Raw genomic sequence first — 24,669 nt, forward strand, 5'->3', positions numbered from 1 at the left:
AACAAAATTACAAAGTTTGGCAAGACCGCAAAGAAGACACCAAAAAATACAGACAGCGTAAATTTTCGACAATTTACCGCTTGGAAATTGTTTGGGCCATGATCGGAACTGGGTTTCATTATGTAATTGATGTTAATTTCTTGACTCTCTGCTGAACTTCAAATGCAAATTGGCTACGCGTCTTGTTTGTGTGCCATTTAAGCGGTTTTTAGAGGTTTTTAGCTGATTTTTTTCGTTCGTCTGACTTCACTTAAAATTCAAATCTGCTTGCCACCGATGATTGCGTTTGGGGGCGTGATCGGCAGCTAAGTCGGCCAAAACGGCAGCGTCTTTTGATGTCTATGCTCGTTGTTGCCTTTGCCAGCGTGCGAAAATAAAATCAAAAGTGGAGCGCAGTTTGTTTTGATTGTTGTGTTAGGTCTCTATTGACAAACAGTATTGAAAAGTGTTGCAAATTGCCCACAAAGACTGCCAAAGAAAGAAAGAAAATAGCCCCAGAGAGAGGTGGCGATATTATGTCATAACGCTCGACGAAGAGGAAGTGACTGCCCATATTTGTGTCAGCGGTAAACTAATGATACATATCTTTGCAAATACCCATACCATAAATTAAAATTGAATCACACGAAATTGTCAACTAGTAGCTTTTAAAATTCAGTCCTCCCATTTAAGGCTAATGAGTTAATGGTTCAGTTTTGAAAGGCCCATGCATTTATCCATTATGCCATTGTATAAGAAAGATCTTTATCCACAGCGTTTGAGTATAAGTGAGTTCCATTTGCTACGCAGTATATCGAGCTAATTAAAAAATTAGATTATTTTCGTATTATTTTTGCTCTGTCCTCGTTTTTTTTCTTATATCGTGATCTACGCATTTGCCTTGGCTCAATGTCAAAAGGCATTAAGAGCCATTTTTTCAGCTTTTTCTAATAGATTCCATATGTCCATTTTCTATACTTTCAGGATCAAAACGAGAATCTAGCGATACACACAAACAGAGGCATCGATGCTCTAGACAAGTATGCCAACTTCTTACGCGATCGAGTGGCCATAGAAACGGAATATGCCGGCAAATTAAGGTGAGTCCTCAATATCAACATCAAATGTGGAATATTAATAGCGAGATAAGCCGGCAGCTCATAAATATTAAGATATTATTGCTTATGAAATAATATTAAGTGGTGATTTGACCTATTTGAAATGATTTACTACTCCAAAGAAATAGTTTAGTAGTATGAAATTATAAGGTAAAAATATATGGCAATGTTAAAGTATTTCAAGAATTCATAAACATTAATTGGTCAGTATTGGTTTTATCATTTTAAATTGCCTCTGATGGCAGTCTAAATTTTAGGAGGTTAATTTTGCTAGTTTCCAATTATTAATATTGTTTTAATGATATAGCATTAAATGATTAATTATTTTAAATAGTTAATAAAATAGTTACCTTGTTTATCTATATTGATATTGTTGTAACATTCTTGTAAGGTATTGCAAAGCGCCACCAAATTTGGCCTTAACAAATAGCCAATTAAATATAAATATTTTGTAGCTTTTTTACGAGTTGCATCTGGCCTCACCCATTTGTGGAATATCTTTTGGCTTTCGGCAGCCGAATAATGTTCTCGCTAATGTAAATCCGTCAAAACAGAAAAGCAGCACCCAAGAAATAAGCACAAGGTCGTCCACTTGTGGAAGTGATTGCCCAGCTGTCCAGCAGGCTCCTTTCCAGGCTAAAACAAAAAGCCAAGTTGTGTAGGCTTAAAACGTATTTAATTCAAGTCTTTGTCTTGCACATTATTTTCTGCAACCTTCGACGGCGACAGAACAACGAAGCCATAAACAATAATCGTAAATAGTTAATTGTGTGCATTTATATACTTGTGGCGCATTTCAATTACGGCTGATGTGTTTATGGATCCCGGGAATTTGGAGAGCTGCACCTCGTGGAGTGTTGAGTGGGTCCAACCCCTGTAAATTGCACTAAATTGAGTGACACCCGAGTAAACCACGACCTGCCCCACGCAATTGACACGCGACTGCCCCCCAAGTGACGGCTCCCCTTGTCCAGAAAACTGGACATGTGGGGACCTAATGGGATTAGGCTTCGGTTACCCAGACGATTGCCCAACATGGCAGCGTGGGTCGTTGCTGGCTGTCAGTCCGTCATAATTGTTTAATTTAAGCGAAGATTATGTTGCCCCCTTGCCCCGCCAAGGTGTTTCTTTCGGAGGGGGAATCGCTGTTTTCCCACTGCCGCCAAGTTCCCACAATGAGTCGGAGCTTTGCTTGATGACTCCGCTTCGACTTCGGCTTCAGCTATTTCAGCTCTAGCCGCAGATTCAGTTTCTTCTGTTAGCCAGCTATCCGGATGGTGGGACTGAACTGTGGCCCCTGATATGGCTGGGAGCTACCGTCTTGACTTGTTTTAATGACTTTATCATTACGCGTCTAACGTTGTTTGCGGCTATAGGTGCAGTTGTACACTAAAACTTAAATCTAGTTGGAAATTATGTCTAAGGCATACAGCTCTCTCAAGGTGGATATGCACAAATGGGGAATATTAAGTCGCTTCAAATAAAAACCAGTATTGAAAGAAAAAAGAAAACAACGCCCAATTTAAATCGAATAAAAAACAATTTCTGAAAATTACAAATTAATATGTTATATTTCGAAGAAAAAATACATAGATTTATAAAGATGTTAAAGTAGGGACACAATATAAAATGTATATTTACAAGTTAATTACCTTCAGCAATCTTATTTCTTTTCTGAGCTTCTTTTAGTAACAAATTTAAATAGAATAGAATAAAATGATCTTTAGGATATAAATTCTATGACATAGCTTGCAAAAAATATTCCGAGTGTATTTTTACTCTGATCTGGAGTCTGGATGAGTACCCGTACCAATAGCAACTAGACCACAAAGCCGCCGCATGAAAACTGTGAGGAAAATTGTATTAAAATGCGCGGCGCAGTGAAATCTTTTGCGTGCTCCGCCTTGGCAATCGCAAAATGAAAAGTCTCGTGTTAATGCAAATGCTGCTTCTGCTGCCACTATTATTATTATTATTTCTTTCTATGCATAAACAAAGTTTCACTAATGCCATGATTTTGATTTTACCTTTCGTTTTTTTTTTCTTGCAGGCGCCTAGTGAAAAACTACCAGCCCAAAAAGAAGGAGGAGGAAGACAATGAGTAAGCATTAACCAAAAACGCGAACAGAAACCAAACAATATACAATTTACTTTTCACCTTTTTCGTTTGTTAAATGTTTCGGAAAATTATCGGTAATTTGTTGCACTTTGTTTGCCATATTTGTCGGCAACGTGCTAAGTGGATTGGGTTGGGATAATCTCATATGACTCTCGCTCTAATTGTGCGTGCTGTGTGCCATTCAATTTGCGCGGAAAAATCCACTTGGAGCTGAACTGAGACTCAAGTAGTTCACTCCACGAATGGGAGGGTGTGTGTGGTCTGGAAATCTCAGTTTTTAATTACACGCCATGCAAATCTAGCCCAACTGACGGACTGACATCATGACCCGCAAATAGATCTCTGGATTTGGCTGTGAGTGTGGCATGTGTGTAACATGACAATGAAGCTATAGCTATGACGAAAGCCAAGTGGAAGACTTGGTAATGAAATGCCAAGCTCTTTGCCATATTCAGTTGTAAAATCCATAAATTTATGCCCGTTCCTCCGGCCATATAAAGTGGCCATTCTGACAGTCTGCGTTGATAGACAGCCGGACAAACGGACGGACCTACAGAGTCCGGATCCGCGTGGGCGTTCCACAGCGCGTGTCCAACTCTGTCAATCCGAGAGCTCTACAAATCGGGCCCTCGGCTATGGGCAGTCTTGGGTTCAAAACAAAGCTATAGATATATACACGGAGAAAAAAATACTTTAATTTATCTAGCAATCGTTAAGTGATAAAAAAATTGACATTAACCTCTAATCAAATTTCTGGCTTATTCATTTTGTATTTTAAAGTAATAATAATAAAAACATTTTTAATTAGAAATTTAAAAAAAGAAAGCAAGTAATAATACTTTTTTGTTAAATCAAAAAAAAGTAAAACAAATTGAAAATGGTTAAATTTAAATTACAAAATGTAATGCTTATAAAAACACTTGTTGTTCGAATAAATAAAGTTATGATATGACAATAAGTGTTTTCAAAAACAAAGTAATGATAACAAAAATGAATTTTTGAAAGGCAGTAAGAAAGCTAGTGCTAAACACTGCGTTATTGTTGAAAAAAGGGTAATGATTCATTAATTGAATTTTTTCTCTGTGCATATAAACTCTTACTACACCTCAGGCACAAATTGGCGTAGGTCGAACTGATTCACATGCTCCCATCACATTACAGATTCACATCGATGCAAGCGTTCCGCAATCTGCTCAAGGAGGTGGGCGATCTGGCGGGTCAGCGCGAGGTAGTGTCCGAGTCCCTGCAGATGCAGATCATCGCGGGAGTGACGCTCCTGTCCAAGACACTGCGCGAAGAACGCAAGGTGAGTGCGTGGGCTTGCTTAATGAGATTATATATAACAAACATAAATATTTGCCTACAGAAATGCCTTAGCGATGGTGCCAACCTGCAGCAGAACCTCACCACACAGCTCTCCTCGCTGGACCGGGCCAAGCGGAACTACGAGAAGGCGTACCGCGACTCGGAAAAGGCAGTGGACAGCTACAAGCGGGCCGACATGGACCTAAATCTCAGCCGAGCCGAGGTGGAGCGCTACAAGAACGTGATGACGTCCAAGATCCAGCAGTCGGACGATGCCAAGAACGAGTACGCCAATCAGCTGCAGAAGACGAACAATCTGCAGCAGCAGCACTTTAACATGTTGCTGCCCGCGGTCCTAAATCGGCTGCAGGAGTTGGACGAGAAGCGTACGCGCGGCTTCCGGGAGTTCATTGTGGGAGCGGCGGATGTGGAGTCATCGGTGGCGCCCATAATTGCCCGCTGCATGGAGGGCATCGTGAAGGCCGGCGAGTCCATCAATGAGAAGGAGGATACCTTTAAAGTCATAGAAAGGTTCGCATAGGGTTTTATTAGTTGTACGGATATAACAAAAACTAACCTGTTATGGCATTTATAGATACCAATCTGGTTTCACGCCACCAAGGGATATTCCCTTCGAGGACCTCTCCAAGTGTGATCCGGATTCCGTGCAGGACTCGCACTACAGCAATTCGACATCGAACTCCCTTACTATTAGGGGCACAATGAGTGCCAGCAAACTAAAGAAACGCGTTGGCATCTTCGGCATATTCGGCAGCAATAAGGTGAGGAAGTTTGTGGCCAAATCCAGGGGTTCCACCAGTGGGACAATCCAAAGGGCTTAAGACTCGTTACCACTGCCTGACTCTCTCAACTGTCCAGAGTTTTCAGTTCACCTCCTCACTTGTCCGTTCCATTGTGTGCACCAGCCTCTTGAGTTGAGATGCTTCTTGATTAGTTGTTAAGTTCGATGTTCTAAATAATAAGTCGTAGGTCTTGGTTATGGTTTGTGTCTTTTTATGGTTTACTCATCCAGTCTTCTCTCTTTTCCGTTCTATTTCTATATTAATTTGATCGAATCTCGATTACCATATCTTTATTTCACTTGGACATGGTTATGTCTCTTACCGTAAGTACCAAGTGTCCAAAGTCCTCGATTCGAGTCCTATCCATGCATAATCCACTACCAGATCGATCGACATTTTCATATATACATACATCGCCTCACCCTCGGATTGCTTTTAAATTGCCATGTTTTGTGTCTCATTTACTAATACTTTGTGCCTTAAGTTTCCCTTCACCAACTGCAAACTTATCCCAAATCCAAGCTTCTTCTACAACTCACAAATATTAATTGATTAACTCTTGATTTCTACTTTTGTACACATATTTGTTGCTGCCATTCGATTTTAAAATGATTAAAATGCTTATAACCACACGAACACAACACATAAACAACTGACAAACATGTGATACAATTTCAAAAAATGCAAACCTACAAAATAAAATACTAAATCAATTCGCTGCCAATAGCAACGGCAGATAATTGAAGCCTGTATCACCATGAAGGTATGATCAATCTTTCAGCTCTCTCCCAACTAACTAAATAACTAACTCTAACTAAGCCTAGCCTGAACTAGTCCCTTACGATTAATCTTAATAACACCACTATCTCGCTATCTACTAATCACAATCAGCTAAACACAATTCTAACCATCACTAGCATATCGTTTCCATTAATAATAATTAATAGTCTCAGCAACTTTCACTTTGAATGCCTGAACGCAAACGATCGGCATATTCTTGGCTTGAGTTTACATAGTCAAGTCCTAAAAATAACACCACCAATTATTCTCAAATATTTAAATTAACCAGTAAATTGTTAGCTAAAAGCCACAGCACCACACTCACACATTATTTTATTTAGTTGTAAACTTTACGATTGTTTCAGTTCTTTTTCTTTTCTTTTATGTCCCATTAGCTCTCGAAAATCCCTCCGCATGATTGAATGCCTTTATCGCCTTATTTTCGCTTTCGTTCCATTTCCGTAATATTTTTATGGTAGCTTTCAATAGCCTGTTTATGCTAAAACGAGTTTAATTTGATTGATGTCGAAAGCGGGTCATTGGATTATCAAAATATTTGCATTTACTGTTTGGTTTGTTGATATTTCCTTCTGATTTTTCTGTTGTTTGTACTGATTCGAATCACCGTGTGCAACTCTTGTTGTGTCTTGTGGATGTCTTGTCCTTTTAGTCCTGATTTGTATTGTATTCCTCATTGCATTCACCTCTAAAGATATACTTTTAAATTTTTGTAAAGTTGTAAACTAATCATAATGTAATTGCAACAGAATTCCCTGACTGCCGATGGACAAAAGGAGGACTTTAGCGATTTACCACCGAACCAGCGGAGAAAGAAGCTGCAGGCGAAGATCGCCGAACTGCAGCATAAGATCGCCCAGGAAACAAATGCACGGGATGGCCTGATGAAGATGAAGATCGTCTATGAGGCGAACTCTTCGCTGGGCAATCCCATGACCGTCGAGGGACAACTGAACGAATCGGAACACAAGTTGGAGAAGCTGAAAGTGGATCTGAAGAAGTACCAGGGCTTCTTGGAGAAGGCCAGTCAAGTGCCGGTGGCCACCAGTAGTCCGCAGGCGAATCGAAATCAATTGCAAAACGGTCACCGAACCTCTAGGTGGGTTGGGTTGAGTCTTATCTTTGGAAATATATCACAACATTTCTGAATACTCTTTCAGACATTCCAATGGCAGTGCCGATGACCATCATGACGATGGCGACGACCAGCCCGATGATGCTGGCAGCTTAAGCAGGTCAGATTCTGAGGATAATGTGGCGCAAATACAAAATGGGCATAATAATAACAATAACGGGTACACTCATAAGTCTACGTTCAATGTTTATAAATATATATATCTCACCCACATACAATACTAGAACATACATTATCGTAGCATCGCATATCTAATCTGTATTATTTTATTCAATCATACTATCACTGCACTCTATGGTGTGTGGCATTTTCTTTGGTGTTGGTTCCTTACTCATTCGCAAAATCTATAAAGAAATAATAGCCCAGAAAGTCCACAATATGCCAAAGATACAAAATTTTAAAACAAATTTGCCTTAACTTTTAATTTGTAGTAAAATCTTAATTCTTTAATGCCTTACACCCTACATGATGACACTTAATAATGTGAAATTGCAACTTCTTCAAATATTTCGTTTCATTTTGCCTTTTCCATGGTGAAATCCAGCAGTTCGGCAAGTCCTGAGAGCGGCCTGGGCACTTCACACACATCCCTGCCTGGATCGGGACAGGGCAGTGCCAACGAGAATGCGATTGGCGATGATACCTACTATGAAAGGGAAGTGGAGACCCTTAACCCGCTGGGCACATGTAAAGCCCTGTATCCTTTTGAAGGTGCGTGATCTAAAATATCCAAGTAATATAACATAAAATTAATTTTGTTTCTAATCCCCTATAGCGTCAAGCGAGGGAAGCATACCCATGAACGAGGGCGAGGAGCTCCAAGTGATCGAGATCGACCAGGGCGATGGATGGACGCGAGTGCGGAGGGCGAACAACACCAATGGCTGGGACGAGGGCTTCGTGCCCACGAGTTACATCGAGTGCACGCTCTACGCTTAGGATTAAGTTCATTTTCGGGGCGGGGCGATCAGCCGGGCGGTTTTAAATGTTACCTACTCAGCAACTCTTGCGTATGATCGATTGATTTGTGTACTTTTGTCATAACTTTGCGTTCTGTCGGACAGCCATAACACACAAAAATCAGACACCTAACTATCACACAACACTGTACATTTGACCTAAGCTAAGTTCGATTCATTTACCCTTCGTATGCTTTGTATATTTACTTTGATTTTAAACGTCATTGATCTTATGGTAGTGCAAGCTATATCATACTATAAATACTATAGTCATATGCACCTACGAGCAGACCTCACCTAATTGTAAGCACCGCAACGTTTCCCTCTTCACCACAACAATCATGATAACACCTATTTATATACATATATGGAACCAGATTTATATGGCACTTGAATACGTGAGAGCATGAAAAGAAAACTAAAATTGAAACTACAGCCGTTGGACATTAAAAGTGATCTTGTGAACACGTTTTCAGATGCAATTCATTTGGCAATGTGTTGATAATACATACTTTTGCTCGATTCTCGGCTTTGGAGCCTTAGGAGCACCTGCCGCTTTTCTCGCTGACCAATTGGAAAAGCGGCAGAGTGCGATTTCCCCAAATTTAAGCACTAAAACTTTGGTAAATATGCAAAGATTAAGAAAGCGGACATCGATCATATACACACCCGAAACTCAAGGATATGTGGGCAAAAGTTATGGCAATCCTGCATGACATGCGGCATATGCAATTGCGGAAGCAAAGAACGCGCTAGCTTGTTTTATATAAATAGCAACAATTGTACATTTTACTTTACACACTCTATGCATAATTCGTAATTTTAATTTGATGATAATTTTGTATTGCTCTTTGCCTTGTACATTTTCACACACTATGTTTATGAGAAGCGAATTCATGCGGATAGTGCATCAATTATTTGTTTTAGGAACCTTTAGACATTTAAGTTCACAACATTTAAGGCTTAAGTCAGAGCAAAGCCGGGCGGCGCTGCATTTGTTATGTTCGACGCCACTTTGCAATACATTTATTTATATTTTAATATGATATACCGCTGTATATTGGTAAACCACAATCAAAAACTTGAAACATAAGTCTGCGGATGAAGTCCAGGCGGAGCGAGATAGGTCTTTAGTTAGATTTTCAGCAGCCTTTTCCATCTGTAATTTGTACTTTCATTTTGCATATAATATGCTACCATGCTTTAGCATTTAAGTGTGCAAAACAACTGATACTGATGAATTCTGTTTTTCTTATGTTTAATATAATCGATGTGAGAACGAATGATGAACTAATCTTAGTGCGAACGCAGAAAATAAATAATTCCAAAATTCTTAAATTTATCTAATTTTAAATTCGAACCGAAAACAGGCACATACGTATTAACGCTAAAATGTTTACAACATCAAATGGATTGAGAGTAATTGAATTTAAGTGACAGACTACGACAAATGTATGTGAGAATTGTCGGCATAATAAAAGTAACTAAAATTAAATGAATGTCTATAGAAAATTTAAAGGTTTCGTGATAGGGGGTCTAAAAAATCATTGAATCTTACAGCTTGGATGGAAAAGTTAATAAACTTTGAGATCAGCATCACTACGCTCTGTCCGTTATTATATCCAAGGGTTTTGATCGAAAAACCGAAAATTGTATATCATTTTTTCCGGATTTTGGCCATCAAAAGAATTTATTTAATATACAAGTTTGCCAAAATAAGTCGCACAATCAAAATAATGACTGTTTTGTGCGGCTGAGAACCTATACAATCCATTCCTAGTTGATTTGGAAAAAAAAATTTTTTTTTCCGATTTTAGCATTTTTAACATAATCTTTTTTTCAAAATTTGGCCCAAAATAAATTTTTTTTGCTGAGAGTACCAATGGATTGCAAATTTTGTAACGAATTTAAAGAGGTGTGACTTTCCAAGATCTGAACGTTATTTTCAAGTGTTTTGATCAAAAAACCGAACAATGTAGCTGTTTTTTTCGGGTTTTTGCACATTTTTTTAAGGTTTTTGGTTGTAACTTTGCCAAAATAAGACGCACAGCCAAAATAATGACTGTTTTGTGCAGCTGAGAACCTATACAATTAATTCTATGTGGATTTGGAAGAATTTATTTTTTGACCGATTTTTGCATTTTTCATAAGGGGTAACATCGTCTTTTTTTCAAAATACGGATCAAAAAAATTTTTTTTTGCTGAGAATACCGATGGATTGGAAATTTTATAACGAATTTATCGAGGTATGACATTTTAAGATCTGGCAATTATTTCCAAGGGTTTTGATCAAAAAACCGAAAATTAGAGATGATTTTTCCGAATTTTTGCCATTTTTTACACATTTTTAAAGTGTTTTTGGTTATAACTTTGCCAAAATAAGACGCACAGCCAAAATAATGCCTGTTTTGTGCAGCTGAGAACCTATACAATCAATTCCATGTGGATTTGGAAGAAATTATTTTTTGACCGATTTTTGCATTTTTTATAAGGGGTAACATCGTCAATTTTTTCGAAATCCGGCCCAAAATAAATTTTTTTTGCTGAGAATACCAATGGATTGGAAATTTTGTGACGAATTCAATGAGGTATGACATTACAAGATCTGACCATTGTTTCCAAGGGTTTTGATAAAAAAAATGAACTAAACTTGATTTTAAAAACATTATATTTTTAAAATTTGGAGTGACCACACATTATCCGTTTTCTATGGCAATTTTAGTGTTTAGCCTAAAAGTTGAGGTATTATTTTGACTCAGCAATCGTGGTCTCTCTCATTCAAGTAGCCGGTAAAAGCATAATTTTATTTTATGGAACCTTCTGCAAAAAAATCGAAAATGACGAACAACCATAAATTCAAGAACAACAAGAAGAAGTACTTCCACGCCAAGAGGCAGGTGCTCCAACCTGGGCAGCGTGGATTCTTTGCCACGTGCAACATCAACGAGAAAGCATGCGTTCGCGAATGCTACAATCTTTTGAACCACTATGCAGACATACTTTACGGCACCGAAAAACCGGAGAATGAGCCGGAAAAGAAGGATGAGGAAGAAGCAGCTGGTGATGCAGGAGAGGGTGCTGGAAAGCCAGCGGAAGCCACCAGCGATGACGACGACGACCTGGAGGCAGCGGCCGCCAAATGCCGCGAGAAGCTTTCCCAGCGAAAGGTGCGCTTTCAGAACGTGGACACTAACACCACCAACTGCGTCTTCATCCGCACCCAACTGGAGGATCCTGTGGCTCTTGGGAAGCACATCATCAACGATATAGCCACCACCGGCAAGTCCATGTCCCGATTCGTCCTTCGTTTGGTGCCCATCGAAGTCGTCTGCCGTGCCAACATGCCGGACATAATCTCTGCAGCCGGAGTGCTCTTCGACAAGCACTTCCTTAAGGAACCCACCAGCTATGGCATCATCTTCAACCATCGCTACAATCAGCAGATCAAACGCGATCAGATTATCACTCAGTTGGCCGAACTGGTCAACTCCAAGAACGTGGGCAACACGGTGAGCCTTAAGGAGGCCAAGAAATCAATTATAGTGGAGGTTTTGAGGGGCTGGTGCCTGCTTAGCGTCATCGACAACTATCTGGACTGCAAGAAGTTCAATCTGGCGGAGCTGGCCAATCCCAGCGAGAGGAAATCAAGTGGCGAGGGAGATTCCAAATCGGAGAAGTCTTTAGAGGAGTCTTCAGGTGATGCCAAGTCCAACGAAGAGAAGAAGGTGGTGGATTCCGAGTCTAAAAAGTCCTTGGAGGTGGCCAAGGAAGATGAGAAGTCCGACAAGCCTTTGGAGGAAGTCCGATGAAGAGGAAAAATCTAGTGACACTATTAAATCTTTAGACAAGCTTGCTGACGATACGAAAGAAGAAAAGGTATCCGCGGCCAACTAATATTTAATTCAAACTTAGAAATCTTAAGAGAACTCCCAACCCAAAGAAGAGAATGGTAAGAGGACCAGAACACTAGTTATAGATCTAACAATCTGCTGTGCAGACTAAATGAATAAAACGATCCAGTTATTATTTTCATTCGTTAACAATCGTTTCTTTTATCCATTGACGCTTAGCGGCTAAACTTTGGAGAATCTGCTATGATGGCCATATCCTAAGTTAGATTGTGTTTGTTTGTGTTAGCATAGATTAGGGTTAGTTGAGTAAAACTACATGTAGACTAGAGCCTCTATTTAGTTGCGTTTAAGGAGCATGACTACAGTGCTGGCTATCTTCTCGTAGGCCATGAACATCAGAGCGGCTGTGAGCACGGTTTGCAGGATCTTGGCCTCCAGGCCGCGGAACAGTCCACGGATACCCTGGTGCTGCAGTATGCTGATCATCAGCTCCAGCGTGCTCTCGGTACGTGGCTGGGATCCCGCCGAAGTGGAGGGCTTTGAATCCGACTCCTTGCTGCGATGGCGCTGCTTGGTCTGGACCAACTGCAGCGGATAGGTCAGCACCGTGGCGAAGGCCTTGGCGATGGCACCGATGAAGAAGAAACTCAGGCTACCCATCTCGCCGCCGTTGAAACGCATTATGTTGCGCTTGAGCATCTCATACATCATGAACTGCAGGGCAGGATTGGAGACCAGCATCAGCGAGGGAATGGTACCGGACCACAGGCCGGCGATGCCCTCCTTTTGGGCCACGTACTTGAGACCCTCCAGCAGGTTTTTGTAGTGCTTGTTTACCTCATCCGAGGTTCCAGCCACATTGCGCATACGCAACCGGGTGTTGACCACCCAAAATGGTGTGGTGGTCAGCACATTGATTATACCCGCAATGCTGCCCAGGAACAAATCCTTCAGTGCACTGTGCTGGGAGGGAGAACCACCCGAGGCCACGGCCTTGAGTGCGTGGAATGTGTAGAAGTAGACAAAGTTCGAAATGCACAGGCTCTGGAGAACAGGACCAAGACCGCGGTACAAAGACTGGAATCCCTCGCCTAGTACTATTTCCTTGATGACCTGCCTGGTACTCCGAACCTCACCAGTCTCCTCCACTGCAAAGAAAAATATAAAATTTTATGAGTTTTAGGTTGGAGATTTTAGAAGCAAGAACATCGCAGGGAGATTTTATTAAAGCGCTAATTTAATTTGTCACGCATTCCGGAATCAGTGATATAAACCCAACCTTGAACCCTATTATCATAATTATCTAATATTTGTAATGCGTTTCAGATATACATGCATGTATAGGCAATAGTAATAAAAAAATAACATTAAAAGATGAATTTTATGAGTGTTTGTTTGTAACTCAAAAAAGCTAGTACATGCATTTTCAATTACTATATTTAAACAATAACCAAAACATTATTTACTTTTGAGAACTTCTCTAGACTTTTGCTCAAATACTTTTTATGAATTATAAGAATATTTAAGTTTCTTTTTAAACAATGTCACCTGTACATTCCGCTTTATAGTCAAAGTCCAGGAGATATAGACAGTTGCAAATTGTATACATTTGTATATTAAAGGCTGTGAGGTCTACCCTTGATATCATAGTGTTGCAGCCCAATTGTAAATGATTAATTTATATACATATTCTTTTTTCCCATTTAACGATTATTTTGAATTAAAAAGCAACTATATGTTACAGTGTAATATAATTAGAAGGAAAACGATAAAGGTAAGAGAAAAATAATAGTTATAATTAACTACAAAAAATTCTTTAAACCATTATCTATAGCTTTTCAATGCTCTTAAGGTAAACTATCAAGTATTCCCTGGCGAAAAAATAAATACACAATCTTGTCTCGGCACAGAAACTAGATCCTATCGGGTTCCATCTATAAACCAAACCTAAAATTGGATTAACGCGGGGAAATGATTAGGGGGCTCTTTAACATATCAATAGAAAGTTAAAAACGCTGGAGTTTGAACTTGCCCGCAGGTATAGCTACATATATGCATTATCTAAGCGTGGCCCGCTTATCGGGGTTCTATTGGAGATTATTTACAGACAGACCAAATCCCAGGTAAAACTTACGTTGCAGGCGGGAGCGCACCGTGTCCAGTGGATAGAAGGTACTCATCGCTATGCAGCCACCCTGTACAGAGGAGTAGAAATGCAAATTAGCACTATTACCATCTTGACCTTTAGCCGGTAAATATTTGACCACTTACCGCGGCTCCGGAGACGGCATGCACGAAGTTCTGGTAGCTCAGCACCTGGCTGAGTTTCGAGGGGGCCACCATTCTGGTATTTGTTCGTCGGACTAGGGGATCTCTGAATCGGTTTGGATTGGGACGTCCGGCAGCGTCTTCGGGCGAGTGTTTACTGATTGAGGCGTCCCGCCGGTAGCTAACAATTTAGCTGGGGCAGCGCAGTCGCCGCTTCGTGGAGATTAGATTAACTCAATCGTCGGCGGAGGCGGTGGATAAGTGGGCGTCGGCGTCTTACCCTTTCAAGTGCCTCCTGGATCACAACGAGTTTATAAATGATTCAATCACATATTCACCCTTTCTATATAAAATTTCATTCACTTATAGTATGACCGCTGTTGACGGGAGCTAATATACCAATCTGACTGGAGAAATATACTAAAGTAAACATTTTTATTATACAATCATACCGTCAATCAATCAGCTTTCAAAAACTCGTTTTACATTTAGTATTACAATTATTACAATTTTATTACAGTTATTTGTACTAAATTATATATTTATATGTATGTTAACTTAATTTTTCTATATTCCATGTTTCTTTACATTTGGATAAAAACTGTGATAAAAAATTAAAATGAAATAAAATGTATTGTTTCTTTACTCTTATGAACTATCTTAATAGACTAAGTAGCAAAATGTACAACTAAGACGTGTCTAGAATTAAAAGGTATTAAATTAAAGAAGCTGATCTATAAGGCACTTCTCCCTTCGTGGCTCCAATCGTGGTTTCTTCATGAAATTCACACCCGTTTCAGTGCTGCTGTTAAGCAAATCGGCTGCTTTTCTTTTCCGATTCTAAAAGTATAATAATAAATAGTTAATTAGAAAAAGGTATATTTATAACAGATATATGTAAAACCGTACCTCATGTTCCTCTTCCGTTAGCGTGGCGAACACAAAGTTCTTGGCCTTCGCTGTTTTTACGGAAATAGTTCCCTCCGAACCGTCCACATCAGCGGAGGATCCCTTAGTCAGTCCTGCCAATTTTGTAAGAGTCTGCTGGTCTCGAACCAGAAAAGAACCACGTACAGCGCTTTTCTGCTGCTTTCCAGCTACAGTTTTTGAGATCAGGAACGGTGAACTTTTCTTTACCTCCACCGTCGTCTTCTTGGACGTGATTATATTCAGCCGGCGAATGGAGTTACCAGAGTTACTGGTGTTTATTACGGATGTGGAGAGCGGTGATGCTGCCTCCTGAAAGATCAAGATCGGTTAGAGAGGAAATAAAGGATAGTAAAGTAATTTGCTCACGGGTTTAAGGCCCTTTTCTAAGAGAAGCTGCTCGCGTTCATATCGTATTTTTCGCCACAGATGCTCGTTTTCCTCATCGCCACTGCCCTCGTTTGCTTCACTGTTCTCTGGACGATGGTCATCTAAGCTAAAGCCGTCCTCAACGTTCTTCCAACGGAACTGGCGTTGGCGACTTGCTCCCTCCTCTTCCTCCTCGAACAGCATTTCCTTGATCTTGCGCACCTCCCGAATATCCTGATCCAGCATTTTTCGACTGACAGGAAAAAAAAGTACGTTTAATTATAAAAACTTGTAGTAATATTCCTGCTATACTTACGCATGAATCTGACCTAGCTCATGACGCAGCTTGTCGCGATCAAACTCGTCCTCGTCGCCCAGCTCTATATCATAAGTATCCATGTTCTTCTCGTCTTCGTCGGCAGATCCCCATTCGGACTCAGATAGTTCAGCTTCTTTGTCCACAAAGTTGGCGGCACGCACTTTGCGATCTTTCTTGGTCATCTCTACAACAATTTCATTCTCTTCGGAATCGTAGTCCACGAAGGTTTCTGGGATTTCTTCTTCTGGCTCGCCTTCGCTCTCGTCCTCCTCGAGTTCTTCGACATCACCGTCGCTTTCTTCATCATCCGAGAAGCCAAGTTTGGCCTTTTTCTTAGACCTCTTCTTTGTGAGTTTCTTGTTGCGTGGCTTGTCGGAATCCTGCGCTTCCTCTTTGGCCTCCTCATCGCTGGAAACAATTCTGTTGGCAACCACTGGCGGCTCTTGGGATTCTTCCTGCTCCTCCGCTTTTTGCGTGGGTGCTTGCGATGGTAGCTGAGTCGCAAAGGTGCCGGAACAAAGACCCTCCAATTCATCAGGTGCCTGGCTGCTGGTCCCAAACTGTGTCATGGGAATTTGACTGATCACAGCTGTATCCACAGAAGGTGCGGCGGAGGAAACCATCTGGGACTGAGGGAACTGGCCGGAGCACAGGTCTAGCAATTCGTTCTCCTCATCGCTGGCCGTGCGACGGGTTTCCGCATCGAAAAGTTTGTGGGCGGACAACTGCAGTTGAGTGGCCGTTATGGGAGCGATATTGCTTGGCTTAGGGGTTTGCAGCAGGTCGAGATCATCCTCATCAGAGTTGTCGTCCTCGAAGGCTTTAATGATTCTATTCTTTTTTCTGCCTTGCGTTTCAGGTTCTAGTTCTGATTCGCTTTCCTGTTCACTTTCACTGCTGTTTTCCTGAACTTCAAGATCTTTAACTGGATCATCCTCGGGATCCTCGTCTGGATCGCTTTTAATTTCTTCTGCCACCTCATCCTCCTCGGCTGCTTCCTCGTCTTCTTCAACAATCTCCTCATCCTCGTTTATGGTCACTTTAGCGTATCCAGGTTTTTCTTCTGGTTCATACTCCTCATCCACATCCATGCCTTCCTCCTCATCTTCTGCCAGCCTCTCCTGCTCTTCAGCCTGCTTCTTGCGAAGATCTTCCATGCGCTTCTTGGTTATCAGGGACTTGAGCTGCTCCTGCATTTTCATGTAACCAGCTCCAGGTTTGGGTTCCTTAGCGATCTCCTCTTCGTGCAGGTGAATGCTGACCTTAGACATCTCCAATTTACCATGCTCAGTGGATAAAATGCTGAAAAGGTAGACAAGTTTATTAACTGGGATCTTTGATTATTGGGATCACTTACTTGACAGTCTCTGTGGTCTTGTGCTTTTTGGCTTCCCTCGTTTTCATCAGGCGCTTGAGCAAATCATCCACTCCTGTTGGTTTTTTGGCGAACATGTCGCCAGTTTCCAGGTCAATAACCATGTTGGCATCGCCCTTAAGCGATGGACTTACATCCAAACTTTTCTCGATCTTCAGTCGTCGAATAGCATCGCTGATCCTCGGCGTGGCTGGCTTGGAGGGCGGCGTTATGCTGATGTTGCTCAAGTCTAGCCTGGGGAGTTCTATTACTTCTGTGATTAGACACACTTTGCTGGGAGATTCAACCGCATTCGCTGCTTGAATTTCCAAGTCATCTGTGAGTCTCAGAGCAGCTGCTGCTGAGGTGGAGGCAATGGGTTCATCCTCAATCACTGGATCTTTTACCATGGCTTCCTCTGTGACTAAATCGTCCATTATTGCTTCGGTCTCCAACACTTTTTCCTTCACCTTGGGTTGTTCTGGTGTTTTTGGATTATCTAGTACCTCATCCAAAACACCTGGATTATCTTTTAACTCCATGGGCTCGTTATCTGAATCCTCTTCATCCTCTGGCTCGGATTCGGACTTAAAGAACTCGGTGGCTTCTTTGGCGCGATCCTCCATAAGTTTTCTAAAAGTTAAAGTATTTTAATAAAGTTTAAAAGAATGTTTACACAACCTACGCATAAGCCTCCAATTCCTCCCCGGTCATCCGAAGTCCCACAGACTTTCTGGGTTGCTTACTGGGCATGGGACTTCCGCCAGCCAGAGCTGTGGCTAATGGAGCGTTGATGGTGCGCCGGCTGAGAAACTCTTTTAGTGTCCTGGGCTTTGGCTGATGGTAGGGCACATTGATATGAGCTTCGCGATGCAGACGCTGCTGCTCGCTTTGGATGGCCTGCATCCCCTCCAACGCTTTCTTGGCAGATTCCTGAGAAAATGTTAATAAAATTAACAAAATATGTTTAAAGATTTATATAAATAAAACTTACCCGCACAACTTTTGGCTTCTTGGGTTTTTCTTTATTTGCCTGAGTGGGTGTTTCCTGCTCTTCAGCAGATTCCTCTGGATTACTTAGCTCTGGTTCGGATTCGGAGTCTACTAGACCTTTTAGTTTATTCTTGGGGAGACTAGTTTCCGCAGTGGATTCCTCGGGTTCGGATTCGGAGTCCACTAAGCCTTTGAGTTGGTTTTTGGCAGGATTGACTTCCACTTCGCTTCGATTTTGAATATGAGTCTCATCTTCGCTATTACTGTCCATTCGTTGTTTCTTTTTCTTTACTTTTTTGGAAGGTTTTTGCGTATTCTGATCTTCATCGCTGTCCATCTGGAGGTCATTCTCACTGTCCATTCCCTGCTTGATTTCATTGCCGCTTTTTAAGTCCTGATCCTGATCTTGCTTATCTAAATCTTCGTTTACCTTTGATTCTTCGTCGCTCCCAATTTGTTGTTTATTTTTCTTGGACACCTTTTTCGGCTTTACTTTCGTAGGAGCACTCCCCACATTCTGCTCTTGATCGTCTGGATCGTTATCTTTTTCATTGTTAATTTCATTTTGATTTTTCTTAGTCAACTTCTTTGTCTTCTGTTTCTCCACTTTTTTCGGGGAGCCATCTTGTTTATTCTTGGCAGGGTTTTCCAGGTCATGCTCCTCCGCTTTGTCCATTTGGGAGTTCTCCACTTTTTCAGTTGGGGATTCTTTTTTATTCTTGGCAAACTTCTTTGGCTTTGGATTTTTTGAAGAGTTCTCCTGCTTTGTATCCCCTTCTTGGCTCATTTTGGAGTCTTCATCTATGTCCATTTGGGAGTCCTTTTCGTCCTTTTCCAATGTAGATTCCTTTTTATTCTTAGCTAATTTTTTTGCCCTTTGTTTTTGAGCAGGTTTTTTCTGCTCCTTATCCGTCTCATTGTTCTCGTTGATGTCCAATTTTTTATTCTTGTCCAACTTCTTTGGCTTTAATGCCTTGTCAGGTTTATCTTGATCCTGATCCTCTTCTTGGTCTATATGGGATTCCTGCTGTTTTATCATTTGTTTTTTATTCTTAGCCAACTTCTTTGACTTTTCTTTATTAAGAGGTTTCTCCTGGCTGTCTTCACCGTTGTCCTCTTCAGGTTGTTTCTTGTTTTTGGTCACCTTCTTTTTCTTGTCTGTTTTGGTGGGTTTTTCCTGCTCCGGTTCCTCCTGATCGTTATCCACCTGGGATGTCTTTTTCTGGGTTTTCTTGGCAGGTTTCTTCTGCTCCGGCTTTTTTTTATTGACCAACTGTTGCTCCTCTTCACTGTCTGAGCTTATGATGTTGTATTTCTTATTTTTGATACTGGGGGCCACCTCCTCCTCTTCATTGCTGCCCAGCAGCCGTTGCCCTTTGTTTTTGGGTGAGATATGCTCTTCCGCCTGAAGATTTCCTAACTCCATTGCATCCTCCTCCTGATCCGTGTCCATCATCCTTTGGCGCCTGGCCTTGGGTGATATTTTTCTAGGCTTTAGATCGGATACATCTTCATTTTCGCTGTCATCCGACATCATCAAACTCTTGCCACCCAATAAATCTTCGGCGGACACATTATTTTCTTCTCCCTCATCAAACTCCAGCTTTTCCATAGAGTCGTCGGCCTGGTCTTCATTTTCCGCTGCAGCAGCAGTTTCTGCAACCGATTCGCTCATATTTCTGGGTCACTGTTTTTTGTTAATAATAAGAAAGAACCAAAAACATTTCCCAGTTAAACACGCACACTATCATAAACAGTTCGACTTTTGGCGCAAAGAGTGTTGAAAGTCGCGGGAGCCATCAGCTGTTAAAGCAGTGCTGTAAAGTTGGACAAGGAAATTGATAAGGTCACACTTGTGTCATATAGTTACACACAAGCAATGTAACTTACATGTCCAATTTGAATCCGTAATGTAAAATGTTATTAAAAAGTAATTTTTAAATAAATACCCATTTTTAAAATAATTGTTAAAATAAAATTCAACTACCAAAAATTCTGCGTTTTTACTTTCAAAGTGTATTAAGAGAGGTAAACCTGCCTTTGTTTTTAAACATTTTTCAGAAAAATGTTAAATATATATTTGCATATAAAATAAAACGTTTGTGTTCATACACTATAAAATATTTTTAAGCGCACACATTTTTAGATTATAATTATAACGTTTTTGTAACGCAGTTAATTGTATATGTTAAAATAGTGAAAACTCGTAAATGGGCTTAACAACATTTCCCTCCAGAAAGAGGTGTGATCTATGCAATGTACATGATTATTTAAATGCAAATCAAACAGCGTGAAAATCTCGGACAGCAACTTAATCAGCAGGCGGCAACCTTTCGGCATTGCAGTACAGCAATCGAAAGTAATCGCCGAGCAGATTTACGAACTCAAAAACACAGTGGGCTTGTGAGGGGTTCACCTGTTCTCATGGTTGTTGTTGCTCTTGGATGTTGGCGAATTGTTGCAGTTGGTTTGATTTTGGTCCGTCGATGTTGCTACTACTGTTACTACCACTGCCACTTGCTGCGATGCTTTCTCCGCATCTCTTTCTTTCGGCCGTGCATTTCTCTTTCACAGTTTAGTGCCTGAAAAGCTGAAAAGGTCTTTCGGCCATGGGTCATTAAGTAACCCACCGGCTCGCTAAAGTTGCCTAATGATGGCCCGCTCCAAAAACACACGTTTGTATACCTTTTAGCTCGATATAAATAGCATTAAAATGCAATTATAGATGCTGAAAAACGCATCCAATCCGCAACCATTAACCTCGGTTCAGAGCTTAATATTCAATTACTGTCGATTTCTCGGCTCTCAATGAAAGCAAAAGCAAGAGCCCCCTAAAAACCGAAACCAAACCGTTTTAATAGGTGTTAAATTCCTCCGACTTTTCACTTTATCGTGGTATTCTGAGATCACACCGATCACCGAATCATTAACGTTCGACTTGGATTTGATTAATGCATTTTACAAATGCCTTCGATTTTAAGGGGGACAAATGTTTCACCTTGCCGTATTGCGCAACGTTTACGAATCCCACACAACAAAGCATTATGTTATCCAACTTTAGAAAGATCCAAAGAAAGCAACCATATTTCACGAATCTTATGGTTCCCCTATGCCAAATTTATAATATATTCGCATGCCTAATCACAGCATAAGCTTAATCATTCGATAAATTAGCGGAGCTTAGTCCAAATTTTGATACTCTTTTGGAGTAGAAATCTAAACGATATGATGTTAATTTATAAATATAGGTATTTAAAATTACCAGTATTTTAATCTTTAATATTTTTATTCATATTTTAGTGTTTATTTTATAGTTTTTGAAAATGAGTTTACATCAATAGAATAACATCAACTGGTAGCTTTATAGCTACAAGAAACTTAGGTAATGTATCCCCTTCCCAGCAGCCTGATTAAATCATAATAGTCTTGCTTACGGCTTATGAGCTAGACATTTATAACTTTAAGCTTCAGCTAGCGCACCAATTAGCATACTATATACATATGTTAAAAAAAAAACAAATCTTGGTACCGCCGCACACAATTTCTCTTTCATTTGGCGAAAAAAAATAAAACGGTTAACTCTGCGTATCTTTCAGGCATCTTTTTTTCATATCTGTAGCAGCGATTTTGCTTTTGGCCACTTACGGTATTTCAGCGCCTTGTTGTCGCTGTCGCTACCTAATTTGCATACGCACAGTTCACAGATACCACCGAAAATCGAAAGACTACAACTGGGCCCCGAAACGAAAGTGAAAACACTCGAGTGTGTGCTAAACGGAGAGTCTAACCGAAAGATACACATAATTTCCAACTGTCGACAATCAATATTGATCGTCTCGCAATATGTGGGAATTCGAAATGGGATTTCGATCAAAGGCAAACAAAGCTTCACCATTTCTTTAGAAAACTATTTTTAAAAGATCTTTTCTTTTTTGGCAAGGCTGAGTGGCTTATGCAATCGCGCGGACTTAAGACCTTTCAACGCCTTCAACTGCAACATGAAGTTAAGTTGGGATGAGCCCGTGACTCTGTCTTTCGCAATTAAACGTTAAAAAACGGAGGCTGATCGGCTTGTAATGCCGCATGTTGCAGTATATATGGCATAGCTGTTCCTTGGTCCCAGACACGCCTTTGGCTGTCTGCGTCTGGCTTTTCGTTGCCCGATTGAGATTTCTTGCCGTTTTGCTTTGGCATTTTTTTTTTACATTTTTTTGGCGAGTGAAAGTGATATATGGCGCATGACTCAGGCTCCGTCCATGCTCAACTCGACTCGACTATACTCGCATCCGACCCCATCCCGGCCCCAAGTCATATGCATAAAATAATAATTAAGAGCCATTTATGCAGCTCAAGACGAAGAAATGGCCAAAAAGGGCGCAGCAGCCATCAAGCGTGGACCGAATCCAAAGGCAAAATCAATTGACATGTTTCGCGGACACTGAGAGAAATGGATGGTCCTGTTCGGCAAGAAATATTAATATTACGGGAGAGAAAATATATTATTACAATTTATTTTTTAAGAAACAATTATTTTTTAATAACAGCTTTAAAGATATAAAAGGTCTATAGTAAAAACACAGCAAATAAAAAAAGGTTTGTTTTGACTTTTTAGGTTCTTGCCAAAAAAACACATTTTGAAAGGGTTTTTTGAAATGTGATTTTGCCAAGTTTAGGCGCATAGCTAAAATACAGATTTTGCTTTTGAGCTGAGGACCTGGGCTATGAATCCTTATTACTCTGCAAAAAAATAGTGTTTGTAATATTTCCACTTTTCATAAGTAATGTAATGTAACCATTACAAAAATAAGCTAACAATAAAAAGTTTAATTTTTGGATGCCAATAGATTGAGAATTTTATGACAAGTACAAAGAGGTTTTAACCCCATTTTCTGACCACTTTTTCCCAAGCTTTTAGTCAAGTTACAGAGTTTCCAGAGTGCTTAGCGATTCAATTTGGCTAGATAAGAAGCCATGGTAAACAAAATATCATTACAAATATCGTAAAAAGCAAAAAAAAAGCAATGTTTTAATGAAAAAGCAAAAAAAGCCCCTCCTTCTTAAAATCTCCTATTCAATTGTGGCCAGTTAAGGTTCCTCTGCCAGAGATGAATGATTTAATGGTGGTGAATTAAATAATTTGGCACTAGTCAGGCCAAGTCGTGCCCCCCGATCTACACCTGTGGGCTGCCCTTCTCCCTTTGAGTCCACCATCTAAGCCCCAGGTTCATTGTCTTTTATAAATGTGATTTAGGGCTGGCGACAGATCAACGGAAAAGCAGCCAGCAACCGAGTGAACAATAACAAAAAACGGCCAACAAATTGTAGCCCAGCGACTGACAAAAGAAATGGAAAGTAAAAAGCGAGGCGATTCCATTGAGCTCGATGACCGGGCCCGGGGTTGCAGCTCCGGCCGGAGTGAGACTTGCATAATATAATGATTGACATTGTTTGGGCCAGGCCATGGTCCACAATAATTTGTTTATAAACAATAAGCGCCCAGATTGTGCACCGTTATAACTGCACTGCCGAAGCGGCTTGAAAAAAAGAAAGAGTTGTGCAAAACTCTGCCAGCAACTGGTTTTTATCTGCTCATAAATGAAACAAAATTAACTGAATGAACCCGGGATTATTTTGTTATATGCAGCTTGATGAGGTGAAAAAGGTAAGAGGCTGGAGAAAAAGGTGCATTTGAAAAGATTTTGATAGACAGGTGGCAACCGTTTTTAGCGTTAGATAAACATTTTATGTTGTTTTCACTTAAGTTTATTTATCTATTAGTAGTGGCAAAAGGAAAACTATTTGGGGCTTATTAGATATTATTGTTTTTAAGATTTGACAATATGTTTTATTTTAAATACATTAAAAAACTATTTACTAATGGCTTTTCTGAAGAAAAGATCGGCAAGTTATTGAATAGTTTAATTATCTAGGTGTTTATATTGTACAAGTTAAAATTGCTATTGATTGCATTGAGGATATTCGGAAGCCACATTTATTATAAAGTGCGATTAATTAGCACTTATATTTTATCCCCTTTTAAATCCAATCTTGGATTTAATTTAATTATGAAATTTATGTAAATCCAAAATTTGTTATACTTTTTCAACCGTTGCCTCACTTTCTCCAAAGAAGTTACATCACAGCCGCGTTCTTCAGTCGAAAACCATTGCCTTTCCCAACTTGGCTTTACCTGCGCATCAAATGCGGGCCCAGAAGTTGCTCAATTTTCTAGAAATAAAAAGCAAACCGAATAAGAAGCCACTGGATGAGGGCCTGCCCACGTACGAGTGCGTCAGCCGAGACGGATCACGGCTCAATTAGCATGCCACGCACGTCCCTGACCCAATTCCATTTCAGCAGTGTAACTCGGTG

The 24,669-nt window shown here is 40.4% G+C and overlaps 4 protein-coding genes across 13 annotated transcripts in view; 2 read left to right on the forward strand and 2 right to left on the reverse strand.

The window, feature by feature from the left end:
* Positions 1 to 9,711, forward strand: part of LOC108052028 (formin-binding protein 1-like) — a 33,430-nt gene extending 23,719 nt beyond the window's left edge. Inside the window, exons 3-12 of one of the 10 annotated variants that reach the window (XM_044458283.1) lie at positions 964 to 1,079; positions 3,148 to 3,198; positions 4,378 to 4,522; positions 4,583 to 5,052; positions 5,117 to 5,303; positions 6,052 to 6,087; positions 6,872 to 7,221; positions 7,283 to 7,417; positions 7,802 to 7,968; positions 8,033 to 9,711. In XM_044458283.1, the coding sequence (XP_044314218.1) occupies positions 964 to 1,079; positions 3,148 to 3,198; positions 4,378 to 4,522; positions 4,583 to 5,052; positions 5,117 to 5,303; positions 6,052 to 6,087; positions 6,872 to 7,221; positions 7,283 to 7,417; positions 7,802 to 7,968; positions 8,033 to 8,196 (1,821 nt within the window). In that variant the 3' untranslated portion in view covers positions 8,197 to 9,711. The remainder of the gene's footprint in view (positions 1 to 963; positions 1,080 to 3,147; positions 3,199 to 4,377; positions 4,523 to 4,582; positions 5,053 to 5,116; positions 5,304 to 6,051; positions 6,088 to 6,871; positions 7,222 to 7,282; positions 7,418 to 7,801; positions 7,969 to 8,032) is intronic. The other 9 variants (XM_044458284.1, XM_044458287.1, XM_044458288.1 and 6 more) reach the window with 9 other exon arrangements.
* Positions 9,712 to 10,950: 1,239 nt separating this feature from the next.
* LOC108052047 (THUMP domain-containing protein 1 homolog) lies at positions 10,951 to 12,259 on the forward strand. The gene has a single exon (XM_017134366.2). It carries the CDS (start codon positions 11,027 to 11,029, stop codon positions 12,023 to 12,025), a length of 999 nt encoding a protein of 332 aa, XP_016989855.1. The 5' UTR covers positions 10,951 to 11,026; the 3' UTR covers positions 12,026 to 12,259.
* Positions 12,220 to 14,689, reverse strand: LOC108052048 (peroxisomal membrane protein PMP34). The gene is made up of 3 exons (XM_017134367.2): positions 14,339 to 14,689; positions 14,202 to 14,262; positions 12,220 to 13,215 (listed from the first exon to the last, which is right to left on the reverse strand). Exons 1-3 carry the CDS (start codon positions 14,408 to 14,410, stop codon positions 12,404 to 12,406), a joined length of 945 nt encoding a protein of 314 aa, XP_016989856.1. The 5' UTR covers positions 14,411 to 14,689; the 3' UTR covers positions 12,220 to 12,403.
* A 129-nt stretch (positions 14,690 to 14,818) lies between these two features.
* LOC108052046 (claspin) lies at positions 14,819 to 20,059 on the reverse strand. The gene is made up of 7 exons (XM_017134365.1): positions 18,299 to 20,059; positions 17,990 to 18,237; positions 17,308 to 17,937; positions 15,948 to 17,252; positions 15,632 to 15,884; positions 15,245 to 15,574; positions 14,819 to 15,175 (listed from the first exon to the last, which is right to left on the reverse strand). The coding sequence occupies exons 1-7, from the start codon at positions 19,970 to 19,972 to the stop codon at positions 15,056 to 15,058; spliced, it is 4,560 nt and encodes a 1,519-aa protein (XP_016989854.1). The 5' UTR covers positions 19,973 to 20,059; the 3' UTR covers positions 14,819 to 15,055.
* Positions 20,060 to 24,669: the final 4,610 nt, after the last annotated feature.

Source organism: Drosophila rhopaloa, unplaced genomic scaffold (assembly GCF_018152115.1).
Source record: "Drosophila rhopaloa isolate 14029-0021.01 unplaced genomic scaffold, ASM1815211v1 contig_163, whole genome shotgun sequence".
NCBI lineage: Eukaryota > Metazoa > Arthropoda > Insecta > Diptera > Drosophilidae > Drosophila > Drosophila rhopaloa.

Coding starts and splice junctions, on each gene's coding strand:
- LOC108052047 (XM_017134366.2), top strand. CDS start 11,027: ATGGAACCTTCTGCAAAAAAATCGAAAATGACGAACAACCATAAATTC.
- LOC108052048 (XM_017134367.2), bottom strand. CDS start 14,410: ATGGTGGCCCCCTCGAAACTCAGCCAGGTGCTGAGCTACCAGAACTTC. Junction 14,263..14,338: donor ATGCCGTCTCCGGAGCCGCG/GTAAGTGGTCAA, acceptor TCCTCTGTACAG/GGTGGCTGCATAGCGATGAG. Junction 13,216..14,201: donor GGTGCGCTCCCGCCTGCAAC/GTAAGTTTTACC, acceptor TTTTCTTTGCAG/TGGAGGAGACTGGTGAGGTT.
- LOC108052046 (XM_017134365.1), bottom strand. CDS start 19,972: ATGAGCGAATCGGTTGCAGAAACTGCTGCTGCAGCGGAAAATGAAGAC. Junction 15,885..15,947: donor GAGCTAGGTCAGATTCATGC/GTAAGTATAGCA, acceptor TTTTCCTGTCAG/TCGAAAAATGCTGGATCAGG. Junction 15,176..15,244: donor TAACGGAAGAGGAACATGAG/GTACGGTTTTAC, acceptor TTATACTTTTAG/AATCGGAAAAGAAAAGCAGC.